At 31.0% G+C, this 21,591-nt stretch overlaps 1 protein-coding gene and 2 long non-coding RNA genes across 4 annotated transcripts; 1 reads left to right on the top strand and 2 right to left on the bottom strand.

Annotated features, from left to right (window-relative positions):
• The first annotated feature begins 134 nt into the window (after positions 1-134).
• On the top strand, positions 135-21,531 carry LOC107367413 (inactive phospholipase C-like protein 1). 2 transcript variants are annotated; one of them, XM_025161949.2, is made up of 12 exons: positions 135-1,161; positions 4,832-4,981; positions 7,543-7,749; positions 8,510-8,777; positions 14,125-14,400; positions 15,838-16,041; positions 16,982-17,348; positions 18,045-18,255; positions 18,406-19,427; positions 19,662-19,784; positions 20,435-20,623; positions 20,751-21,531. In XM_025161949.2, the coding sequence occupies exons 1-12, from the start codon at positions 774-776 to the stop codon at positions 21,099-21,101; spliced, it is 3,756 nt and encodes a 1,251-aa protein (XP_025017717.2). In that variant the 5' UTR covers positions 135-773; the 3' UTR covers positions 21,102-21,531. The 2 variants fall into 2 exon arrangements, 1 of the variants encoding a protein (XP_025017717.2); XR_016198509.1 differs by having other exon boundaries at positions 148-1,161; positions 19,662-20,060.
• LOC112539437 (uncharacterized) lies at positions 11,478-16,932 on the bottom strand. The gene is made up of 3 exons (XR_003083275.2): positions 16,802-16,932; positions 15,832-16,736; positions 11,478-11,643 (listed from the first exon to the last, which is right to left on the bottom strand). It is a non-coding gene; the product is annotated as an uncharacterized LOC112539437 (long non-coding RNA).
• LOC149094167 (uncharacterized) lies at positions 17,834-19,345 on the bottom strand. Its single transcript, XR_016198512.1, has 3 exons — positions 19,205-19,345; positions 18,941-19,118; positions 17,834-18,870 (listed from the first exon to the last, which is right to left on the bottom strand). It is a non-coding gene; the product is annotated as an uncharacterized LOC149094167 (long non-coding RNA).
• Positions 21,532-21,591: the final 60 nt, after the last annotated feature.

Here is a 21,591-nt window from a genome sequence, read left to right as displayed (position 1 = left end):
CGATAAGTGAGTTACAGGGAAATGGAGCCAACAGAGTGAGCTCTAGAAATGCAGAGAAAATTGTTCATCATCTTCATTCATCTTCTTCTCATCTTCTCTCCCTTTGCTTCTCTCCATGAAGCTATAAAAGTATCTACAGAAAGCCAGTTCACATTGGATAAGTAACTTTGAAAATGAAATTTTGTTTTCACTTTTTTTCTGTTTCATTTGTTTTCTCGAGTTTTGTTTCTTTTTCTTGTTGCATGAGCTTTCAAGTTCAAAACAATTGAACAAATTAGTATTACGTTAAAATGTTGAAAACCTGAGTCTTTGATGAGAATCAAGTTGTGTTCAATCATCATCATCATCATCAACAACAACAATCATCAGCATTGTCATCATTGCAATTGAAAAGTAAAAGTAAGGTAAAACCAGCCAAGAGTGAGTAAAGAGGAAACTTTGTAATAAATCCAGAAGAGAGTTGAGGGAAACAAGTGCGAAACAAGTGAAGAGAAGAGAGAAAGATAATGATTAGTGAATAATGTAATTCGTTGAGAACGTCATTTTCGTCACGTTGTCCAGTCTTGATGTGAACTAATGAAGGTTGACCATCAACTAGAAGAAAAAGAAATGTTTTAAAGTCTGTGTTTTTACCTGAAAAAAAGAGGTTTTCCCAATGTTTCTCCAAACTCCAAAATTGTTTACTGTCACAATCATGTGAAATGAGGTAAAACTGTTTACCTTCTTAAACGCCTTTCCGTTTCACCATTGATTTGTATTCAATTTCAACTCTAATGTCGTCCAACCCAAGTTATGGATCAAAGGCGCACACAAATGAAAATGAATGTGAACCTAAAAAAGGATATCAATGTGCAAGGGAAGAGACTGACAGTGAGACGTGTGAAACCGGTGAACCAGGTTCACTGGATCAAGAGTCTGACTTACGACGACACCATTTGGATACTCAGTCATCATCATCTTCCTTCACCGACAGTCAATCGCCCAACTTTTACTCGGCCGATGCTTCGATGCCAACAAACAGTAAAGAGGTAAACCTAGATGAAAGTGAAAACGTCTTCACCTTTAAACAGTCTTCACCCAATTTAACCAACAAATCATCCAAATCAGTTTGCTTCCATAGCATCACAGCCAACCCAGGCGGCGATCGTAAAATTGCTTCTCGTAAGTATTTCCCTGAAATATTAAAACGTCAAAAAGTCGATTTCATTGTCCTATTAGACAGATAAATCCATATCCTGGATTGAATGGAAATTGATTCATTTATAAATGATGAGCTTTTGTTTTGTTCAATGTTTGAAACAACCGCATTCAACATTTGGAAACAATCCAATGAATAACTTTACAGCATTAAAACTTTGATTATATCTTTCAAGTTCCTGGTTTTGTTTTGTTTTTAACCTTTTTTTCTCGTTGTTTGTCTAATGCTTTTCCAATGCTTTACAAGGTTCAACTTAATCGTGATTCTCCGAGATTTACTTCATTCTGCTGATTCACAAAATTAAGTGAACACATTTAAACGCTTTTTCTGCTAAATTATCAATTCAACTATTAGAATGAAAAATTTGCAATTTCATCCATTTTTTCCTTCTCTTTTTACTCTCACTGTTGATAAACATTTCCCGCTTTTTTCACTTCTTTTCAATTCTCACGCATGTTGACGCTGTTCATCATGAAACTGTTTCTGACAAAATGAAACATTTGAAATTCTTTGGAAAACAACACTTTTCTCTAGAATTTTATCAACAATTAAAACTGCAATCAATGGAAGGAAAAAAGTTTCATTTGTAATTGGCGTCAATGTTATTGATTAATGGTAAACTTGATTTATATTTCATTGACTTGATGATTAATAGTCTCTCATTGTTTTTATTGATTATCCTTTAATAAACATTTTACTCAGAGTTAAACTTTAAGGCTTCAGGAGGAGGAAAAAACGCAGCAACTCCAATCATTTGTAAATGCTAATGATGAGAGTGATATTTTTTAATAACATCATTTGCTTAAACCTCTATTTTGTTGGAAACAATTTCAATTTGTGTTTGTTGTTAATTTGTCAGCTCAATGAAGGTTTTCGTTGAAAGTTTTTTTCTGCCAAATGTTGTCTTCATCAATTGTAAACATGAAGACCTTGTTCATTCCCAAATAGACTTCATCATCACTCTCATCTTTATCCTCATCTTCAGCTCAAATCCATTGTAATTAGACTGTGCAATGTAACTCTTTTTATTATCATTTTAATTGTGATACAAATCAATACAAAGAAACAATTGAACCATAAGGTTGATGGTAAAGGAAACAAAGAGAGTAAAGCTTAACCAGCTTTTAACCCAAAAGTGGCTATTAAAGGCAAATCATCAATTTGTCGTCAATTATGGTTCAATTACTGATTCCAAGTCTAAATTGTTTAAATTGCTTCAACATTGGAAACAGAATCAAATTCAAATTGTCAAAATTTCTACTTTAAGTGTTTCCATTGAAATAAGATTTGGTTAAATCTCTGTAAGTACAATTTTCACTCCCAGTTTTGCCTTTGATGGGAAGATTTTTTGTTATCAAATAAACTCTTCAAATAAGTTGAACCAAAATTTGATATCAAATTTCAATGATGGAAGTTGCTCCAAAAATGATTTCATTGATTAATCATCAGATAGTTGGAACGGAAATTATTTTCATTTGCTTATTGTTATCAATGAACATGAATCAAATGTGTTTTTTTCTTCTTCTCCTTTTCTGGTTGAGTTGATTGAAATAGAGATTCAATGATTAACCATGAAACTGATGCAACCTATTAATTGGATGGAAGAGGTTAAGTGTGTTCAAGTTTATGATTAACGAATCGATTGTCAATATTGATCATCTCATTTTACCCTGGAGCATTTGAATCTTGATTATGTTTCTCTTGTTGTTATTCAACACATTAAATCTACTTTTATCGTTGACATTTTGACCCGATAAATGCTAGCATCATTTCAACATTTTATGTTTGCCAGTCAAGTAAAAGTAACCTTCAAATGTTAGGTGATGAGTTTGTCATGTTTTGTGTGGCATTTTTCATCAAAATATTTTGCTCATCACACACACACCAGTCAACCTTTTGATCTGATTAAACAGGCAGCAGGAAAAGGAATCACAATTTTACTTGCAATCAAAGCAAAAAAAAAGTTTCAAAATTCTTCGAACAGAAAGCTCTTCAAAGTAAATATTTTTTACCATCAATTGTAAGCTTGGCAATCTTGAACAACCATTTCTGTTCACGTTTTTTTCACATTTCAAGATTTGGTCAGCTATCATAGGCTGTCCATTAACATGAAAAAGTTACAAAATAACATCTTATTCAGTCTGAAATTGTGTTCGACATTTTTTTCGCCAAATTCGAAACGTCAAAATTTCGAACAGAATTGCGATAAAGACTCGAGCAACTTCAAACTTTTCACATTCAAGATAGTTTAGAATACAAAAAATCGATTCTTCCATAAAAGTTATTTACTTTGATCTAAGATTCAAAATGATATTCAAAGCAATACAGAGCTTCTTTTAAGGCACTTTACTTCGAGAAGCCTTTTATTTCTCAAAAGATGTCGAGTTCTGGTAAATATAGACTCGAAATATTTCGAAATTTGGAAAAAGTGTTTGGAGCACAACGAATCCAAGTTACAATTGACCATCGAGCAAAAATAGTTATAATTAAAAATTACCAGAAAATCGAAAAATCTTTCATCTCTCGCTAATCGTCGTTTCATGATGAACTCAATATTGACACCAATTTCACTTTCCCTGAATTTCGCCTGCAAAATATTCCCTTGTAAAAGTCCATTTTTATTCTCGAAGATAATTTTCTAACTAGTTTATTATGAGTCCAGATAAAATTGAGACTAAAAGTTGAAAGAGGTTTAGGTTTACTTTGCAAAGCCAAAAGTCTAGTTTGATAAAATTGAAACTCAAAACCAAAAAGTCAAACTTGAACTAATAGAGACTAAAATTGATCACTTTTCCAACATCGTATTCAGATTTAATCTCATCGAACTTGGTGAAACTTTTGTCTCGCTAGTTTCTATTTTTGTTTGAGGATTCTATTTTTGGACAAAACTCTTTTCACCTTGTCTACTCATATTATTGCCCTTATTATCCGTCATTGGTAGCAATGTTAATCATCTCATGTTCAAGTGAAAACAAGAAGTGAAGAAAGTAAACAAAGAAACGGAAAACAAGGGAAAGCTAATAACTCTTGATGATCATCATTATCATTTTAATCATCATTACATGTGCTTTATCCTTTCCTTGTTCAATCCTTTTGTGCCATCTAAACTTGTTTCATTATTGATTGATTCAACCTTTTCTCTCCTTCAAATCATATCATGAACAGAAAACTATGAAAATAGGCAAAAAAAAGTTAAGGACAACATTTGACGATAAATTTAACAGCTTCTCCATTCTCCCGATTCCAATCAGAATTCAATCAAATGTCGAGACACTCGGAGAATCTTATAATCATGATCATTCAATTAATATTGCACTCAATTTTCATGTTCACAGAACTTGCAATTTTATTACTCTTTTCTCATTTCTTTCATGATCACCAAACACTTTCTAATTATAAACCTTTTTTTCTCTGTCAATATTGAAATTGAACAATTCTGGTTGAATAAAAAAGCAAATTCTCATCAAGTAATAGAACCTGATAAAATGATGAATGAAATGTTTGTTATCTGTTTAACTTCACTTCTCATCAACACTTATTCCACTTTCTGTTCATTATTATTAATAATCACATTTTTTGCCTTCTTTTCCTTTTCTATTCACCACTTTCATGATCAACATGATGCTTCCTCAGCCTTGGATTGTCTTCAGATGATGATGAATGGTGTAACCCTGGTTAAAATCAAAGCCAATACACGTCAATATAGACGCTTCTTTACTCTAACCGAAGATCTTACAGCAATTCGTTGGGTGCCTTCATCGAAAAAATCATCAAAAGCTAAATGTAAGTTGATCAATTTAAGCCTTTTCCTCATTTCTTTTCAACTTGCTATAAACTCTGTGAAATAACAAGTTCAATTAGTTGTATTTTTGGTGAATTTCAGTAGACAATTCAACATTTCCTGTATTTTTCAATTCAAGAGATTAACCTTAAACCGTAAAATTTGATCCTTAAAAATGAAATCTCAAATCATTTTCTCTAATTTTGTTAAGCCTTTTGCTTAATCCTCTCATTTCTTGATACATTTTGGTAAATACGTAATTTGATCTAAATGATTCGAGCAACCAGATTGTGCAGTTAATTGTGTCTCTCTTCTAGGCTATTAGAAGCTTTTCCGTTCATGTTTTGAATATCTTATGAACTTTATTTTAAAATTGGATTGATGTTGGAAGGAAAATTTGAACATCTCTGTCGCATATGGAAACAGACGACAGACAGCATCAAAGTTTCACCTATTGCATCTTCTTCTGAATAACTAATAAATCTATTGATATCATATTCCATCAATCCAATTATGTGACTGATCAAGACGATATTTTAATAACTTCAAACATCTTTTAACAACTTGGGTTGAGGGTAACCTTAAGGGTGAACTTTAAGTTTAGTTCATTCCATTGAAATGCATTTATTTGCTGTATCATTGGATCCATGGTTCACTTTAGTTCCAATAAGTTCCAATAAATCGTCAGCCAACATCATTCCATCGTTTATTCAACTGATGACTCCAATTCCAAAGCCATTTGACTTGTTAATGGACAAGAAAATGAATGTGCAAGTTCGTGGGATTTGACTTTCATTTAAAGTTGATCATCAAATTTAGTTGCTAAACTGTTTAGTAAAATGAAATTAGATTTCAAATTCACAAGTCGATCTATTTCTGGTTGCTATTTAGTAGCAAAGCTTTACAATTTTTGATTATCGATCATAACTTTAACCATATTTTGATCACATACTCCTACAGTTTACCTTTAAATGTAACATTTGAACAAATTTTGTTGGAAAATCGTTTTTCTCAATTGAAAATGATTATTGCATTTGGTTAAACAATATCCGATCAAAACCTACACCTTTTTTGGTTTTCAAGTTAATTAATTAAACAAAATCGAGTTAAGTTAAACTTTAAATTTCCATTGAAACTACCTTTTAATTGAAAAGCAAATAATCTAATCAAGCCAAATGAACACATTTTACATTAAAAGTGTCTATTATTTCAACTCCCTTAAGGCTTCATTCAGTTAACTATTCAACTTGAAATATTAATAAAGCTTTTTTACTTCCATTCACTGGGACTTTTCCAATGAATATCAGCAAATATTTACAATTGTCGAATGCGAATTATAATCGAATGAAAATGTTCAAAACTAAAGTTTTAAATTCCTTTAGAACCTTAAATCAAAATGAAACTAATAGCGATTATGATAATGATAATGTAAATGATGAAGTAAACTGTGAAAAATGAGGAATCGCTATAAATAGCAACTCTTTATATGCTTCATTTATTCAATAAATTATAAGTTGATATTAACTTTCAGGGAAAAAACAAAAAAATGAAACTTTATCCAAAATCCATGTTAACGGGTTTCCAGTTCATTGGATAATCTCTGTTGAAATTGAATCTTCAAGACAAATTAATGAAACAAAATTGATTAGTTTTTTAAAATTTCAATTTTGTTCCAGCTTCTCAACCTTTTTTGACGACAAAAAAAGTTCACCAATTTCCTTGTATTCCTTTCATGAAATGTAATCCAAAATGTTGATAAAGTTAATTAAATGTTAACTCGATAAAGCTGTTTCATTTTTCAATGAATAATAATTTAATCAAAGCAACACTTCAAGTTGAATTGCGATTTCGAGGAAACCTTTTCTTTGGAAAAGTGAATAACGAAATTGTTTTATTTTCTGCATTTCGATTAAATCTTTAATTGTAAATCATTCCTTTAATCACACTTTAATCTCGAAAGTCGACCATAAATAACTTTGAACGATTATTGACAGCAAATCTTCTTAACTGAATACAATTTCGTTGAAAGAGATTTTCATTTTTTCAGTTTCAATGCATTCCGAGTCTTATTTTCCTAAACCAAATAATAAAAGATTTACATTAAATTAGCTAAAATTGAAGTCTTTCAATGCTCTTAAGGTTGAGGTAAAACTGGATGAAAATTTCAATTCTCATGCAAATCTTTCTTCTTCCTTTCCTTGTTCATTGAAACATTTATGAAACATTAAATATGTTTACCTTTTGTTGTAACTTGCATCAAGAAGCGGCTGGAAACTCACTGAAACTGAGTCTTGAAATGAGATGCTTGCAAAAATTGAATCATCTTTTTGCTCCATTGTATTATTGAACTTATTATTAACACTTCACTTTAATGATTACAATAAATGATAATAACAATTGATGTTAACCCGAAGAAACAAATTGCCAGTGTTTACACTCGAAATGTTTAATTTTGATTAGAAAAGTTATCCAATTCTGAAACTTGTTTTCAAACAGAATAATTATTCTTCTCATCATCATTTGGTGTTTTCACCTTGCTAATTGTTTGCTTTAAATGTTTCAGATTGTATAAAGGATATAAAAGAGGTTCGATCTGGAAAAAATACTGAAGCTCTTCGAAATCGTGATATTAATTTAAATTCATCTGAAGAGTGTGTCTTCTCAATCAGCATTGGCGATGATTTCGATACACTTGATCTGATTGCTCCATCACCTGAGGATGCCAACATTTGGGTTACTGGCCTTAACTTTCTTATCGGTGCCAATAAATGTAAGTTGTTCAAACTGCTATTCATTTCTAAAAATCGAAGTCAACCTTAAACGCTGTTCAAACTTTTTCAATGAAATCAAAGTTGCTTTACAATTTCGATGAAAGGATATTGATATTCATCGATATTGATTTACATTTATTGTTGAAGGTTCAACTGTCTGTTATTAGTCTGTTTCTAGAGACACTTCGAACTTTGATTTAAACCATTTTGAGAAAGTGTTGAATGTGGTTCGTTATTTGCAGAAGAAAATGTTTGATTGGAAATAAAATAATGAAAATTTCTTGTTTTCTTTCGAAGTTTGCCAGAAAATTCAATATTAGTCCAGCATTATTGATGAGCATCATTCTTGTAGATATTTTTTTATGGAAAATTTCGATAGATTTTGCATGGTAAACAAGCTCTGAAATCAAAGTTATTTTCATTGGAAACATTGGGAAATGAAAGAAGCTTTAGTTTGAGTTAACAGTCCATGTAATTTGCTTTCAATTTAGATTAGTTTCCCGTTGAAACCTTTAAAAGGAAAGATCGATGATGAACTTAATTTTGTTTGCTTTTACTGTTAAGTTTGTTCTTGAACGTGAAACGAATCAAATTGTTATTCTCTTCATGCTTTTATTGAATTTTTTCGTTAAACAATTAAAAAACCAACAAATTTTTAAGCTTCTTGTTTGATGTTGGCCAAAAATATCGAACAAATATTTACTTTTTACAAAAATTTCCAGAAAAACATCGCTAAAACTTTTCTTTACCTTCTTTCAGCGTCCGGTCAAAAGATGCGTCAAAAGTGGTTGGAAGAAGCGTTTAATCAAGCCGACATCGAGTCTCGAGGAGTGCTAGATGAACCTCAAACAATAAGCTTAATGAAACGTTTAAACAATCATTTATGTTTGGGTCGATTAAAGCAAAAACTCCTCGAATACAACCTAGGAAAAGAAGGCGACGAAAAGGGATTTTTCAATAAACACGCTTTCGTCAACTTATTTTACGAAACAGCAACCCGTCCTGACATTTACTTCATCCTTGTAAGGCAAGTAAAGATTCATCAGTTAAGACAAGAAATGAAAGCAACTTACTTTTGACAAAAAAAGCATTAAATTTGTCAAAAAAGTGAAACAAAACTCTTGAGAAAATTTCGAGAAAAAACTTTATCACTGACTGGGAGGGAAAAATTATTAATGGGAAATGAAGTAACTTCAAGACTTATTCAAATGCACAACTTGAGAGGTTTTAATGATATAACTTGGAAATGAAACTCGGATTCGAACAGAATTTAAATCTTTTTCTGTTCTCGATCCATTGCTTGAAACAAATCAACCTTCAACATTTTCATTTGCAATCTTTGGCAATCTTTTTGTTCAACATTATTTCATTATAACATTTTGTCCTGATTGAAGCATCAGACAAAGTTATATATTTAGATTGTTATTATTACTTAATATTATTTGTTTATTTTATTGATTCACTATCATCGTCATCATCATTATTATCAACAGTAAGAAGAAAGAAGTGAAATCTGATCAAAGACTGGTTTAGATGTGAGTTGAAGCAAACATTTTACCTCGATTCCTAAATTATTATCGTTATTTGAGAAGATGAAAGAGATTATTCTGAAATTTCTTGATTAACTAAAAGCTTGACTGGATTAAAAGCTTCCCTTTAATGCAATAGCTTTTCCTGATATTCCTGTGAACCATTCCAACAGGATAAACGAAAACAACTGTGAATAGTCAATTGTAACGATAAAAATTCAACCTTTACTATTTTACCTTTTCTTCTTCTTAATGTCAACATTTTTCTTTTCATCCCATTTCATGATAAAAACTGTTATCCAGTTTACTGGCAATGTAAACGTCTTAAGCTTTTCATCGATTTTGTGTCACTTTGAGTTCAATTTAAAATGAAAATTAACAAATTGTTGTCTCTTCAAAAGACCATCAATTTTCACGTCCAACAGCAAAAGATATTTTTCAATATTAAATTTCAATATCTTTTTCCTGTTAGACATTTTGTTTCATCAAATGCACAATTCAATGTTCATTTGGTGGAGATTCAAGAAATTCAAAAAGTCCAAAAAATAATGTTTATTCATTTGGAAAAACTTCATTTCAGATTTTCTGTTCTTCTCAACAGGAAAAATGTTCACTCATTTTACATCGAATTTTCCCTGCAAGGATTTTGAAATTTATCATGTTTCAAGCTTTTCTCTCAGTTGAAACTTATTCTGATAAAAAAACAAGAAAAATCTATTATAATGACGTTGCTTCAAGGAAAGGGAATGAAAAATTTAACTGGAAATTTCGCTAAAAATTTACTTCTTTTTACTCAACTCACCAATTCTGGCAAAGAAAACGGATTTTTTTCTGAATAATGTTGAGAAAAGAGTTGCAATTTAATTGAAATTGTTTCTCAAAAGGCTGAGAAATTCAAATTGATGCAATTTTATCAGGAAAATTGAAAAGCAATTGGAATAATAATTCAATTGAAATTATCATTTCTTGCAGCACTTCAGTTCTGTTATCACTTTTCATTTGGAAATCTTGAGAAATTGAGAATTTGCTTTTCCATTGAGAAACTTGATTACAGTAGCGGTCAATGAAACTGTCAGTCAGATTTTTCAATGCTGCAAAGTTATTACAAGATTTTTAATTTTGATATTTAAGAAAAAAATAAATTAAGGAATAATCTAGCTATTAATGCATTCAAAATATAAAATTATTGTCTTCTTCGTGCTTTATAGACCGTTCAAAGTCAATCACCGCTTTCTAAATAAGTTAAGTTTAAATTTTAGAATTTTGAAAGAGGTTAAAACGGCAAAAATTGAACATTATTTTCATATTCGATAATTGATGCGGCTTATTAGGTCAAAAAATGATGGAAAAATTCGTTTAAAAGGGCTTAAAACAGTGGAACTAGGCCAAAATAAACGAAAAATTAGGAGCGCCATCTATTGATTCAACTAAAATTTTGATAATTTTCCTATTCTAAGGCTAATTGCGATTAAGATTTCCGCGATAACTGAACTTTTGTCTCAGATTTAGAATGTCCTTTATTGGATTTAGCTTCAGATTTATTTTTGCTTCGAGCATCTATCTACTTCAATCAAAAATAAACTTCAAATCTTTTGCATCAAATTTAGACAGAGGTTACGTTTTAAATCAGTTTTAATTTACTAAATTGTCTGAATAAAATTGTGAGAAAAATCTAAAACATATTTTTAGATGCTCAAAAACAAAATGAAATCATAATCATGATTTTATCAGAAGTAGATCAGGATATATTCAATTTTGAATTTTATGTAGAAACTGACAGTTTCATTGACCGGTACTGTATTATTCATTTGGTAACTTTTCACGTTTCCATGAATAGCGATGGAATGATGAGCAAAATTGATATGAATCATCAGCATTTTGACAACATTTCAGATCGACTTTTCTCAACTTTTGTTCAACAATTTTCATTTCCAACTTTTTCGTTTCAATTTTTTCTCGATTTACCTTTTTTCAATCGGAATGTTGAACGCTTTTAATGAGCAACTTCTCATCTTCTGAACTTTCTTCTCATGCAATGAGAAATTATTGATGGGCGAATAGGTTGCAACATGAACAATTCTGTTTACATTCGTAACGAAATTCAAGAATTTTCCTTTTCTTTCAAATCATTTTATCAATTTCGAGTTTCGTGATTTTCCAAATTTTCTCACATTTCAACCAATTCTTCCATTTAGATCTTGACCTTTTCCACTTTTATTCAAAATCGTTCATCAATTCGCCAGTGTTTACATGTTCTTCAATTATTGACTCAATTTTGACTCAAGTTCTTCGACTTTGCAATGAAAAATGAAAAACAAAATTCTATTCAAATTAAACTCTTTTTTTCACCCAATTCGTTTATTCCTGTAAAGAGAAGAAAAAAATTGTTAATTTTCAACTTCATGAAGGTTGGAGTTGAGTAGCAACTTTCAGCTCTTTACATGACAACAAAAAGACAACTTGAAATGTGATCAGAACTGAATTTCAATTTCAAGAGTAGAAAAAATTCTATTTAAAACAATTTTCTGTTTAAAGCTTTGATCTTGTTATCATTTTTGTTATTCAAATACAAGCTTTTATTTTCTCTATTATTTTACTTTATTCAAGTGAAAGGCAGAGTAAACTTGAAACGGATTTATCATGAAAATTATAATTTCTTCTTCTTCTTTCTTCTAAATCAATTCTCAATGAATGGAGCAACTTTTTTTTCTCATCATTCAACATTGCTTCATTGAATAATCCATTGTAAGGTTTTATCGATTGGAATGTTTTTTGTGTCCAAAAAAAACGTTGAGAATGAAAATTAAATGAACTTGAAAATGAATCTAATCATTGGATTGTTTGTTGAAACTAATAATAATAAACGAAACCATTTATTTGAGCATAAAATGAATATGATCATAAATCATTGTAATAACCAGTTTAGATTAGAAATGCTTGCCTTGTTTCGTTATCAACATTTTCTTAAAATTATTTTATTAACTTCGCTCATAATCATGGTAATAAAAGGTGGTTAAACCATGAATTAGAATAATGAATTGCATGAAATATAAATGTAAAACTACGAAGCCAAGCCCAAGATTTCAATTTATCACAATCAACTTTCCATTATCAAATTAAGTTGTTAACTAAATGGCCAACTTCGTCAAGATTGATGTGAACTTGTAATGAAACATCGAATCGGGTTAATCTTCGAGTTCTGCATTTCGAGTTTCGACCTTTCATTTCAAGATAATTTCAGCTTTTCAAAGGCACAGAATATTCTGTTTGCTAGAAACGAAATTCCAACGATTTCCATTTTTTCGAAAATTCACTGAAGTTCGAAAATTTCCAAAATCATTGTTCCGAGGACTCGATTTTTGGAATGCGGATGAAAATTCGAAACATTGAAAATTCCAACAGAATATTTAGAAATGAGTTTCGTTTCAAGCAATTTTCATTTCTTTAAAAAGCCGCTGAAAATTTACAGAAATTCTGCAAATTTTTGTTCTGCAGAATCTTTGGTGGATGTAAATGTGTTTCTGAATGTTCATGAAAATTCGAAAAATGGAAAAATTCCGATCCTTGAATGTTCTCTGTAAATTAGATTTTATCTTTAGTTGATTTTTCGAGTTTACGGATTGGAAGGAAATGTTCAGTTGAAAAGTAAAGTTGAACGAGTGATAACAATTTCATGATAACAAGACATGATCATTAATCTGAAACGGCTAACTTTAATTAAGCAGTTCGATTCTACTCGACTTTATCATGATTAATCTTTCAGATGCATCTTGCTCATGAAGCCAGTCAACTGGATGAACAAAGATTATCCATTGAACAGTTTCTCTTTTGGTTGAAACTGTTGACCAGCAAATTCATTACTTTTAATGTTAATTACAATTAATTAGCAAACTTTTTCTTCTCTCGACTTTCAATTTCCAACTGAACTGAACTTGAAATGAAAACTCATCAGCGTTTTATTTTCTCTAAAAACACTTCAACTCCACTCTCGATTCAATCTAAAGGTTGATTCATTTGAAAACGACGGCAACAGTGAAAAACATTCAGATAACTCTGGAGATGAAACATTGATGAAAAGTATTCACGAGACTTCATGAAACCCAGAGAATGAGAACTTTTTTTTTCTTTCACCAAATTTTGTTCATCTTTTATTGATTAATGTAAAGTTGAACAAGGAAGAAGAGAAAAAAAGTTGAGAATATTTTTGTTGAAGAAAAGAAGAACGAAAAAGTAAACTGTAAAATAATGATTATAATATTATTAGACTTGAATGATGGCGAAAAGTTGAGTTTCAGTTAACAATAAACAAGGAAATATGTTGAGATGATTTAGAATTGAATAAAAAAAGGAAAATGAAAGTTTGAAATTTGATAAAGAAATGGCAAAATTCTTGAAAAGGAAAATGGAAACAAAAACTTTCAACAGATAATTAAATAAATTGATGAAAATATTCAGAAAACTGTAAACAGATTGTTTCAAGTTGCAAAGGAAAAAAAGACTTTTTTCCAACGAAACACTGGGAGTGAAAAATATTAATATTCACTCCGAACAGTTGATAAACGGATTTCCTTAATTTTCCTCATTATTCACATGTTGCATCTAATTTGGCCGTTAATTGTAAATGCACAATTGACTCATTTGACAATCAACAAACGGTTAAAAGTTGAAGTTGACAAGTAAATCATTTCGAATGTAAAAGTAAATGAAAAAGTGTTTCACTGTTTTTCCTCTTCATGTGCCTCTAATGATTCAATTTGTGGTCTCATTAAAATATAACGATTAACGTAATTTGGTGAATTTTGCTTTTCTCTTCTTCTTCTTATCATGCTTTTTACCTGTTAACAGATATTGTGGCAAAGATTACATGACTTTGGAGGATTTACAGCTTTTCTTGGAGGGTGAACAAGGAGTTTGTGGGATAACTTTGGACGAATGTGAACAATTAATTGAAAGATATGAACCCTGTGAAGATTCGAGGAGAAACAAGCAACTGTTGATTGATGGTTTTACCCAGCTTCTGGTTTCACCTGAATCAGATTTAATTAATCCAGCTCATAATTTAATCTGGCAAGACATGTCTCAACCTTTATCACATTATTTCATAGCAACATCTCATAATACGTAAGTTTAGTCTTTCAAGCAACAACAAAAAATGCCATTTTCTCTTCTTCTTCTTTTCACATTATTTTAATTATGATTGTTGATCAAATTACCCAAAAGGTTCAACGTTTAATGGTTATTGATACTCTTCTGCCTTTATCTTTTCATTATACTTTCAACTTGTTTAATCAACGACATTAACTTCAGTTGAAACTTCATTCCAATTTTTACTCTGACAAGCCATCATTTCATGAGCCTTTTTTCAAGTTGACCATTGAAGGGAGAATCGCCTCAAGTTATATTTCAAGTGCTCTTGGGAGCTTTAAAGTTTGTTTTGCTTCACCATTGAACCAGTGGCGAGTCAACCTCACCGGGTCAAAAGAGCAAATTAACTTCAAGATTGGTCAAGTTATGAAATTATATTAACAAGTTTCACAATTCAATTCTGTTGAGCATTGAGTGAAACAATTTGATAAAATTTAAATTTTAAATCAATAATAGCAGTTAGCAGGTCTAAACCAAAGAGCATTTTGTGTAGAACAATATTTTTTGAAGATTTTTTTGGCTGAATTTTTAAATTTTGGAACAATTTTGAGTGGATTTTCAGATTTTTTCATTTTCTTTTATTTCTAACTCTAATGTTCAGCACTTTTAGGATGTTACAATCGTTTATCAAAATGCTTTCTAATCTCATTTCAATGTACTTCTTTCATTTGTTTTAGCTTTTAAGTTGAAAGTTAAGATTTTTTAACTGAAAACGCTTCGATCCAAAAGCACATCTTTTATTGGAGTCTTTTGCATTCTGGTTTCAATCTTGAGGCTCTTCTTTGCTCTTTGAAACTTGAAAGTCAATCTCATTGAAATGATTATTGAATTTATGCTTCAATTTGAGCCTTTGATTGACTAGACAAACTTTTCTGGTTCACATTTATTTTGAGTAAATTCAGTTTCTGGCTTTCTTTAACTTTTTCCTCAACTTCAATGTTTTGTTTGCATTCGTTGGACCACAAAATTAGCAAAGTTTTTGACTATTTATTTTCGAATGATCTTGAAATTTTCCAATTTTCCTTGTTTTCCTTCTCTGATTTCATTTCATCATTCATTGATAAATCTCGTTTGAATCCTTAAAATCTGAAGTTGATCTGATAATCCGATAAAAAAGATTATCAATTGATTTTATTTTCACTTTTTTCAATCAGTTGATGAGAAAATCGGAATCAACTTTGAATTAAATCATACAGCAATTTTAACTCAACTCTTCTGCTCCAATCCAACCTTTAAACTGACAAACTTGTGAAAGGTTAAACTTGAGTTTTCAAATCATTTCAAGTTTTCAATTTGTTTGTATTAATATCACTAAACAGATGAAAGAATGTGATGATTCAAAAGCTACTCTTGAAATGCTCTTTGAAATGGAAACTTTAAAAAATGCTTTTTCTTTCAAATACCAACCTCTAGATACCTTTTGGAAGATCAATTGAAAGGTCCATCTTCGACTGAAGGTTATCGCAAGACTCTTCTCCAAGGTGCTCGATGCGTCAAGATCGATACATGGGATTCGCCATCAGGTCCAGTTGTCTTTCATGGAAACACTTTAACAACTAAAGTTCCCCTTCAAGATATTCTTGAAACCATCAATGAATATGCCTTTGTCCAATCACCGTAAGTAATCAAAATGAAACAATTTAGTAAAATTATCGTCAAACAAAATGTTACAAATAAGATCATCATTGTGACTGAAACAAACTCAGTAAACAGTAAACAAAATAAACCTCTAATCAATTGCCAACCAGAATCAAGTGACAATATTAGTCAAAAAATAAGCTAAAAAAGGAAGCAAAAAAGGTTGTAAAAATATTATCATCTTTGATCATCTTTGACTGTTTCTCAATCAACTCTGAATTTGCCATTTCATGAGCAAATCTCAAAGGAAACATTTCACTTTTCCTTCTCTTTTTTTACTACTTTACCCAATCTAAACCAGATTTCCCATTTCATCTTTTTTCTGACCAACTTTGAAACTCTCATTTTTCACTTTCATCCCTTTCAATCCTCGGTCTTGTTGTTATCCCCAAATAATATCCAATCCTAAGTCAAAGTCCCATGCGAAATGTTTTCACTTGTTCATCACTCATTTTCAATCAATCCTTTGTTACTCTAATCCAACTGATGTGTCGCCACTCTTCATCATTATCATCATCTTCTTCCATTCTTCCAACTACTCAACTAACTTCCTTCTAATGTCACTCCTTTTCATCCATTTGTTTCCTCTCAATGAATTCCCGTTTCCTTTACTCGACTTGCTTCCCAATTCATTTCGCCATCATTTTTAACCCAACTTCATTATCATTGTCTATCTGAAACAAAAGAGGCAAAGATATGTAAATGAATGTTACCAGCAAAATGGCATTTTATTTTTTACCTTTTGTAGTTGACAGAATCAAGTTGATGCTTCAAGTTTTCACCTTTTTTGCTCAAATCTGGAAACCTCAGTATTTATCATTACAGCGAATCGATCAGATGTTTAATTGTTTCAATTTTGACTTTGATTTTCCAACAATTACGGTTATTTACTTTGAATCCATCTGACATTTCTTTCCAGATATCCAGTTGTACTTCATCTTGAGAATCATTGTAGTCTAGAGAAACAAAAGGAAATTTCAAATCAATTAATTACAATATTGGCTGATAAGTTATTCATTCCTGGTAAAACAATTGTTCATCCTGTTCACAATAACAATAACAATAATTCATCGTCTTCACCTAATCAAGATCAATCATCGTCATCATCATTTTGCTCATCCATTAAACAAACCATGCAATCAACGGTAGTCTCATCGTGTGAAGAAAGTATTAATGATAATCAAAGTTATCATTCAAAATCATCAACAACGACAAGTCCAACAGTAAAGTCAAACCGGTCAACCTTATTATCACCAGAAGCTCTTAAATATAAAATAATCATCAAGGTAATTCAATCCGATTAACATGCATTTTTTATCCAACTTGCCAATGTATTTTTGGGTTTACTTGGTAATATCCAAACCAGATAAATGGTTTATATTTAGACTCGATTTTTAATCGGTTTCATGGTAAAATTTTTTCATTTACATTTTTCATGTTTACATTTCAACATTGAAAATGGTTGGAAAAATTTTGTTTGACTTTAAATTATCATTGAGTATCGATTAAATTGTCATCCTTAAGCTTGCCAACAAATGATATATTAAATGCAGTTAAAGTAAAAATAAGGTGTAAAGTAAATTATCTTTGACCTTTTTTTCACTCAATTCAGCAGTAACTCAGGTTTCTTCAAGGTTTAGCATTTTCAAAAATAAAGACAACAGGCAAAAGATCAATGGTATGAATCGATAACTTGCAAGTGACCTTTACATATGATAATCTGGACCAATTCAGTAAAACTGTGTGTTTCTCATGTTTCTTGGGGAAACCATTTTAGATGATCATTTCATTATGTTATTTAATTTAATTATTACTAGGCATTACTTCATTATGATTCACAGAATGGTTATCATAATAGTAAAAATGGAAGATGAGAGATTATTCTTGAGGCTAATTTAACCTTTTTTTTGTTGTGAACCTTTTTTTCATCTTCATTTACTTCTTTACTGATTCTGTATTTCACGTTTTCTTTCTTGTTCCAGGGTAAAAAGTTGTCTCCTTCAGATGATGAGGTTGGTGAAGTAAGTGATGAGGATGAAGCAATGGAAACACGTTTCTCATCAACAAATAATAATAGTAGTAATAACAATAACCATAATAATAATCACAAGATACCATTATGTAAAGAGCTTTCTGATCTTATCTACTTAAAGAGATTTCGCTGCAACGATTTTGGTTATGTTTTAAAAAATCGTAAGTAAATATTGACTGTTGAGTGACTTGAGCTGACGACTTAGCCAATTATAAAATAGAGGGATTACAAGTTTATCTTTGATTGACATTCCTTGTAATTGATGATTTTTCTTTTGCTTTTTGGTTTGCCTCATTCCTTGAATTTTGCAGAAAAGTTGGATCAAGTGTGTTACCTTGATGAAGCCTTTGCATCCAAATTAGCATTAGCCTCACCTGAAGATTTTGCTCACCATAATAAAAATTATTTAACACAAGTGGCTCCAGATCGAGGAAGAATTGATTCATCCAACATTAATCCACTTGATTTTTGGAACTGCGGATCACAAATGGTTGCTATGAATTACCAGTCATCGGGACAAATGATGGACTTGTATAGAGGTTGGTTCAATCAGAATGGTAGTTCGGGTTATGTCTTGAAGCCAGCTTTTCTTCGGGAAAGATTTTGCCTTTTTAATGCTCGACGAAAAGATTCCCTTCCAGGCATTGATCCTCTCTGTTTACGGGTTAAAATTATATCAGGTCAACAGCTTCCCCGACCTAAAGGGGCTTCCTTCAAAGCTGTAGCTATTGATCCTTATGTAACAGTCCAGATTCTTGGGGTTCCTGCTGACAATGCTGAAACGAGAACACGAACCATATCAAATGAGGCCAATAATCCGATATTTGATGAATCCTTTGAATTTACCATTTCAGTTCCCGAACTTGCTCTACTTCGTTTAGTTGTTCTCGACGATGATTACATAAATGATGATTTTATTGGCCAAGCAACCATTCCCATCGAGTGTGTTCAACCAGGTTACCGTCATGTTCGTTTAACTGCCTTCAACGGTGAATTAATTCCAGAAGCTGTCCTCTTTGTTCACCTATCAATGACACATAGATATGGTTCAAAGCAAAAGTTAAGACGGAAACGTTCATGGGGAAGTAAACAGTCAAATGATTTACGTACCATTGGTATTAAACAGCCAGACGAGGCATTCAAAAATGTATCCAATCTTCTTTATCAATCAACTCAATTGAGAAAAGATGTTGAAAAGTCAATGATTGATTTGTGTGATGAATGTAATCTCAATGAGAATGCAAATGTAGCTCAATGTCTACGAATTTTGACACTTCGCCTCGCCTCATGTTCCTCAGTAACTAGCTTCAATATCAATACTTCAGATGATGGTGTAAGTAAACTTAAAAAACACTATATAAAAATAACTATTCACACCAAGGTTCAATGATTTATTATTAATATTATTAATAATATTTCATCAGATGATTAACAGTTGCAAAATTATGTTACGCCATCTAGTAAAACGGTTTAGAAATTGTTAATTTCAAGTTGTAACTTGTAAATAATTTTATCGTAGTTTCTGTTCAATTTTAATCATGATATTTTATTTCAACTTTTCTTGTAGATACCAATCATCAAAATTGGAGGTGAAATGACCATGAAATTACAAAAATCCATTTCAGCCTTGGATAAAGCTCTGGCTGAGTTTACTTCCATTCCACAAAATGCTTCACTTCTTCTTGACATGGTAATTAAATTGTCTATTATCTTCCAATCTAGATTAGTAATTTATGTTAATGTTAAATAATTCATGAATTGGTCATTCTCGACCTGGAAAGGTTTATTCGACTTAATATTTCTGACGTTCACCCTGTAAATAACAATCTTAATTTAAATGTTAATCAGACTATTATTGCGAGAAAGAATAGCAATAAGCTTTATAGTTGAAAAAAGCCTTTGAATTAAGATGTGATAAAGTAAAAAGCATAAAAGGTCAAGACATCAAGAGAAATATAAAAAACAGGTAAAAGAGGTAAACGATCGGCAAATGAGATTTAACTTAATCAACTATTAATGCAACTGATGATTTGGATACATGAACTTTATATTAAGTAAATATAAAAGCAGCAATATTCTGCTGATTCCTCGCAAGTCAAAACACCGTTGGATCAGCTGTTCATGAATTTGTTAATGTTAAAAAAGGTTTCAAGCAATTGTTAAATATTCAATTAATATTAAATTAGGTGTGAAATCTCATTCTCCAGTCATCTAATACTCGATTAATTTCTGTTTTTTATGTTAAGATTATTCTTTTCTCGTGAAATTATCCAAGTAATCTAAATGGAGTATCGTTTTTGCTGTTTAATAGCTAATTTTCCCTTTCTATTTCATTTTTAGCTTGGTGAACAACATGATGTTATAGTTCGACTTGGACTTGAGCTCAACCAATTGAGCATTTCGGCTGGTATCAAAGGAAGAAAAGCAGACAAAGCGGTTGAAAATTTCATGTGGAACTTGAGTCTTATTAAAACTGAGATTGACATTTTACGAGCTGTTAAAGATGATTCGGAATGCGCTTTAAAACAGGTATGAAAATTTAAAGCTGTCTATTGAAATATCTTGATAGCTACACTAGACTATCAGTGAAACATGTTCAGTGAATTTGTTCAATTGCTTTTACTTATCTTGACTCTTTTCTTATTTACTCACATAGGTAACTCGCTTGAGTTCAGCTTTGCAACGAGTATTTGCTCGGGAAAGAGAGGCGGCAAACAGGATAAATCAACATCAACAAATATTGGCTTCTTCAGTTGCTCAATCAACAACCCAAACAACAACAATAACTACGACAACATTGGACATGAAACCACCAGGACCACCGGTAACACCAACCTCACCCGGAGATGCTCGTCTTCGCAGTATCCTTAAGAAACCAAGTTCATCACCTACAACTCCAATCCCACCCAATTTAGATCCTCTTGATGAGAGGTATGCTTATTTCCAAGTTGGTGATAAATCACCTCCACCAGTCACCATCACAACTGCCGAGGAGTCTAGTAGTTGATTTTTCATTTTCACCCAATATTTTGTCTCATTTCATTCTGACTGTGTTTCAATTCATTCCCATTATTTTATTTAACTTGTTCACTTCAACCACCATCATCATCGATCCATTCAACATTAAGATGAACCTTTTTTTCCTCATATTTTTCATTACATATAATTCTGACCGTTTTTTCGCCTAAAATCAATCATAAATTGAATTATATTAATATTATTAATAATTATATTGTTATTGTTGACAAAGAAAATTTTGTAGTTAATTCTATCTGACAAAGCGTTCCTATTCAAAGATGATTGATTATGATTCTCTGTTGCTTTTTTCTTTGACCTTTTTGCCTGGCCAAATAAAAAGATGTTTTAAACGTTTTATTTAAACTGAAACAACCAATAAAAGAATGAAACATTTTGACCAAATTATATTGATTAATAAATACATTTTATCTCACAAATCATTTTCAAGTTTATAAATCACAATAAACATTGAATCTTTT

This window comes from Tetranychus urticae, chromosome 2 (genome assembly GCF_039701765.1).
Source record: "Tetranychus urticae isolate SD_2017Ah chromosome 2, NJAU_TeUrti_SD_1.0, whole genome shotgun sequence".
Lineage (NCBI taxonomy): Eukaryota > Metazoa > Arthropoda > Arachnida > Trombidiformes > Tetranychidae > Tetranychus > Tetranychus urticae.
The sequence above is the reverse complement of the archived record's forward strand: the minus strand, read 5'-3'. Positions and strand labels throughout refer to the sequence as shown.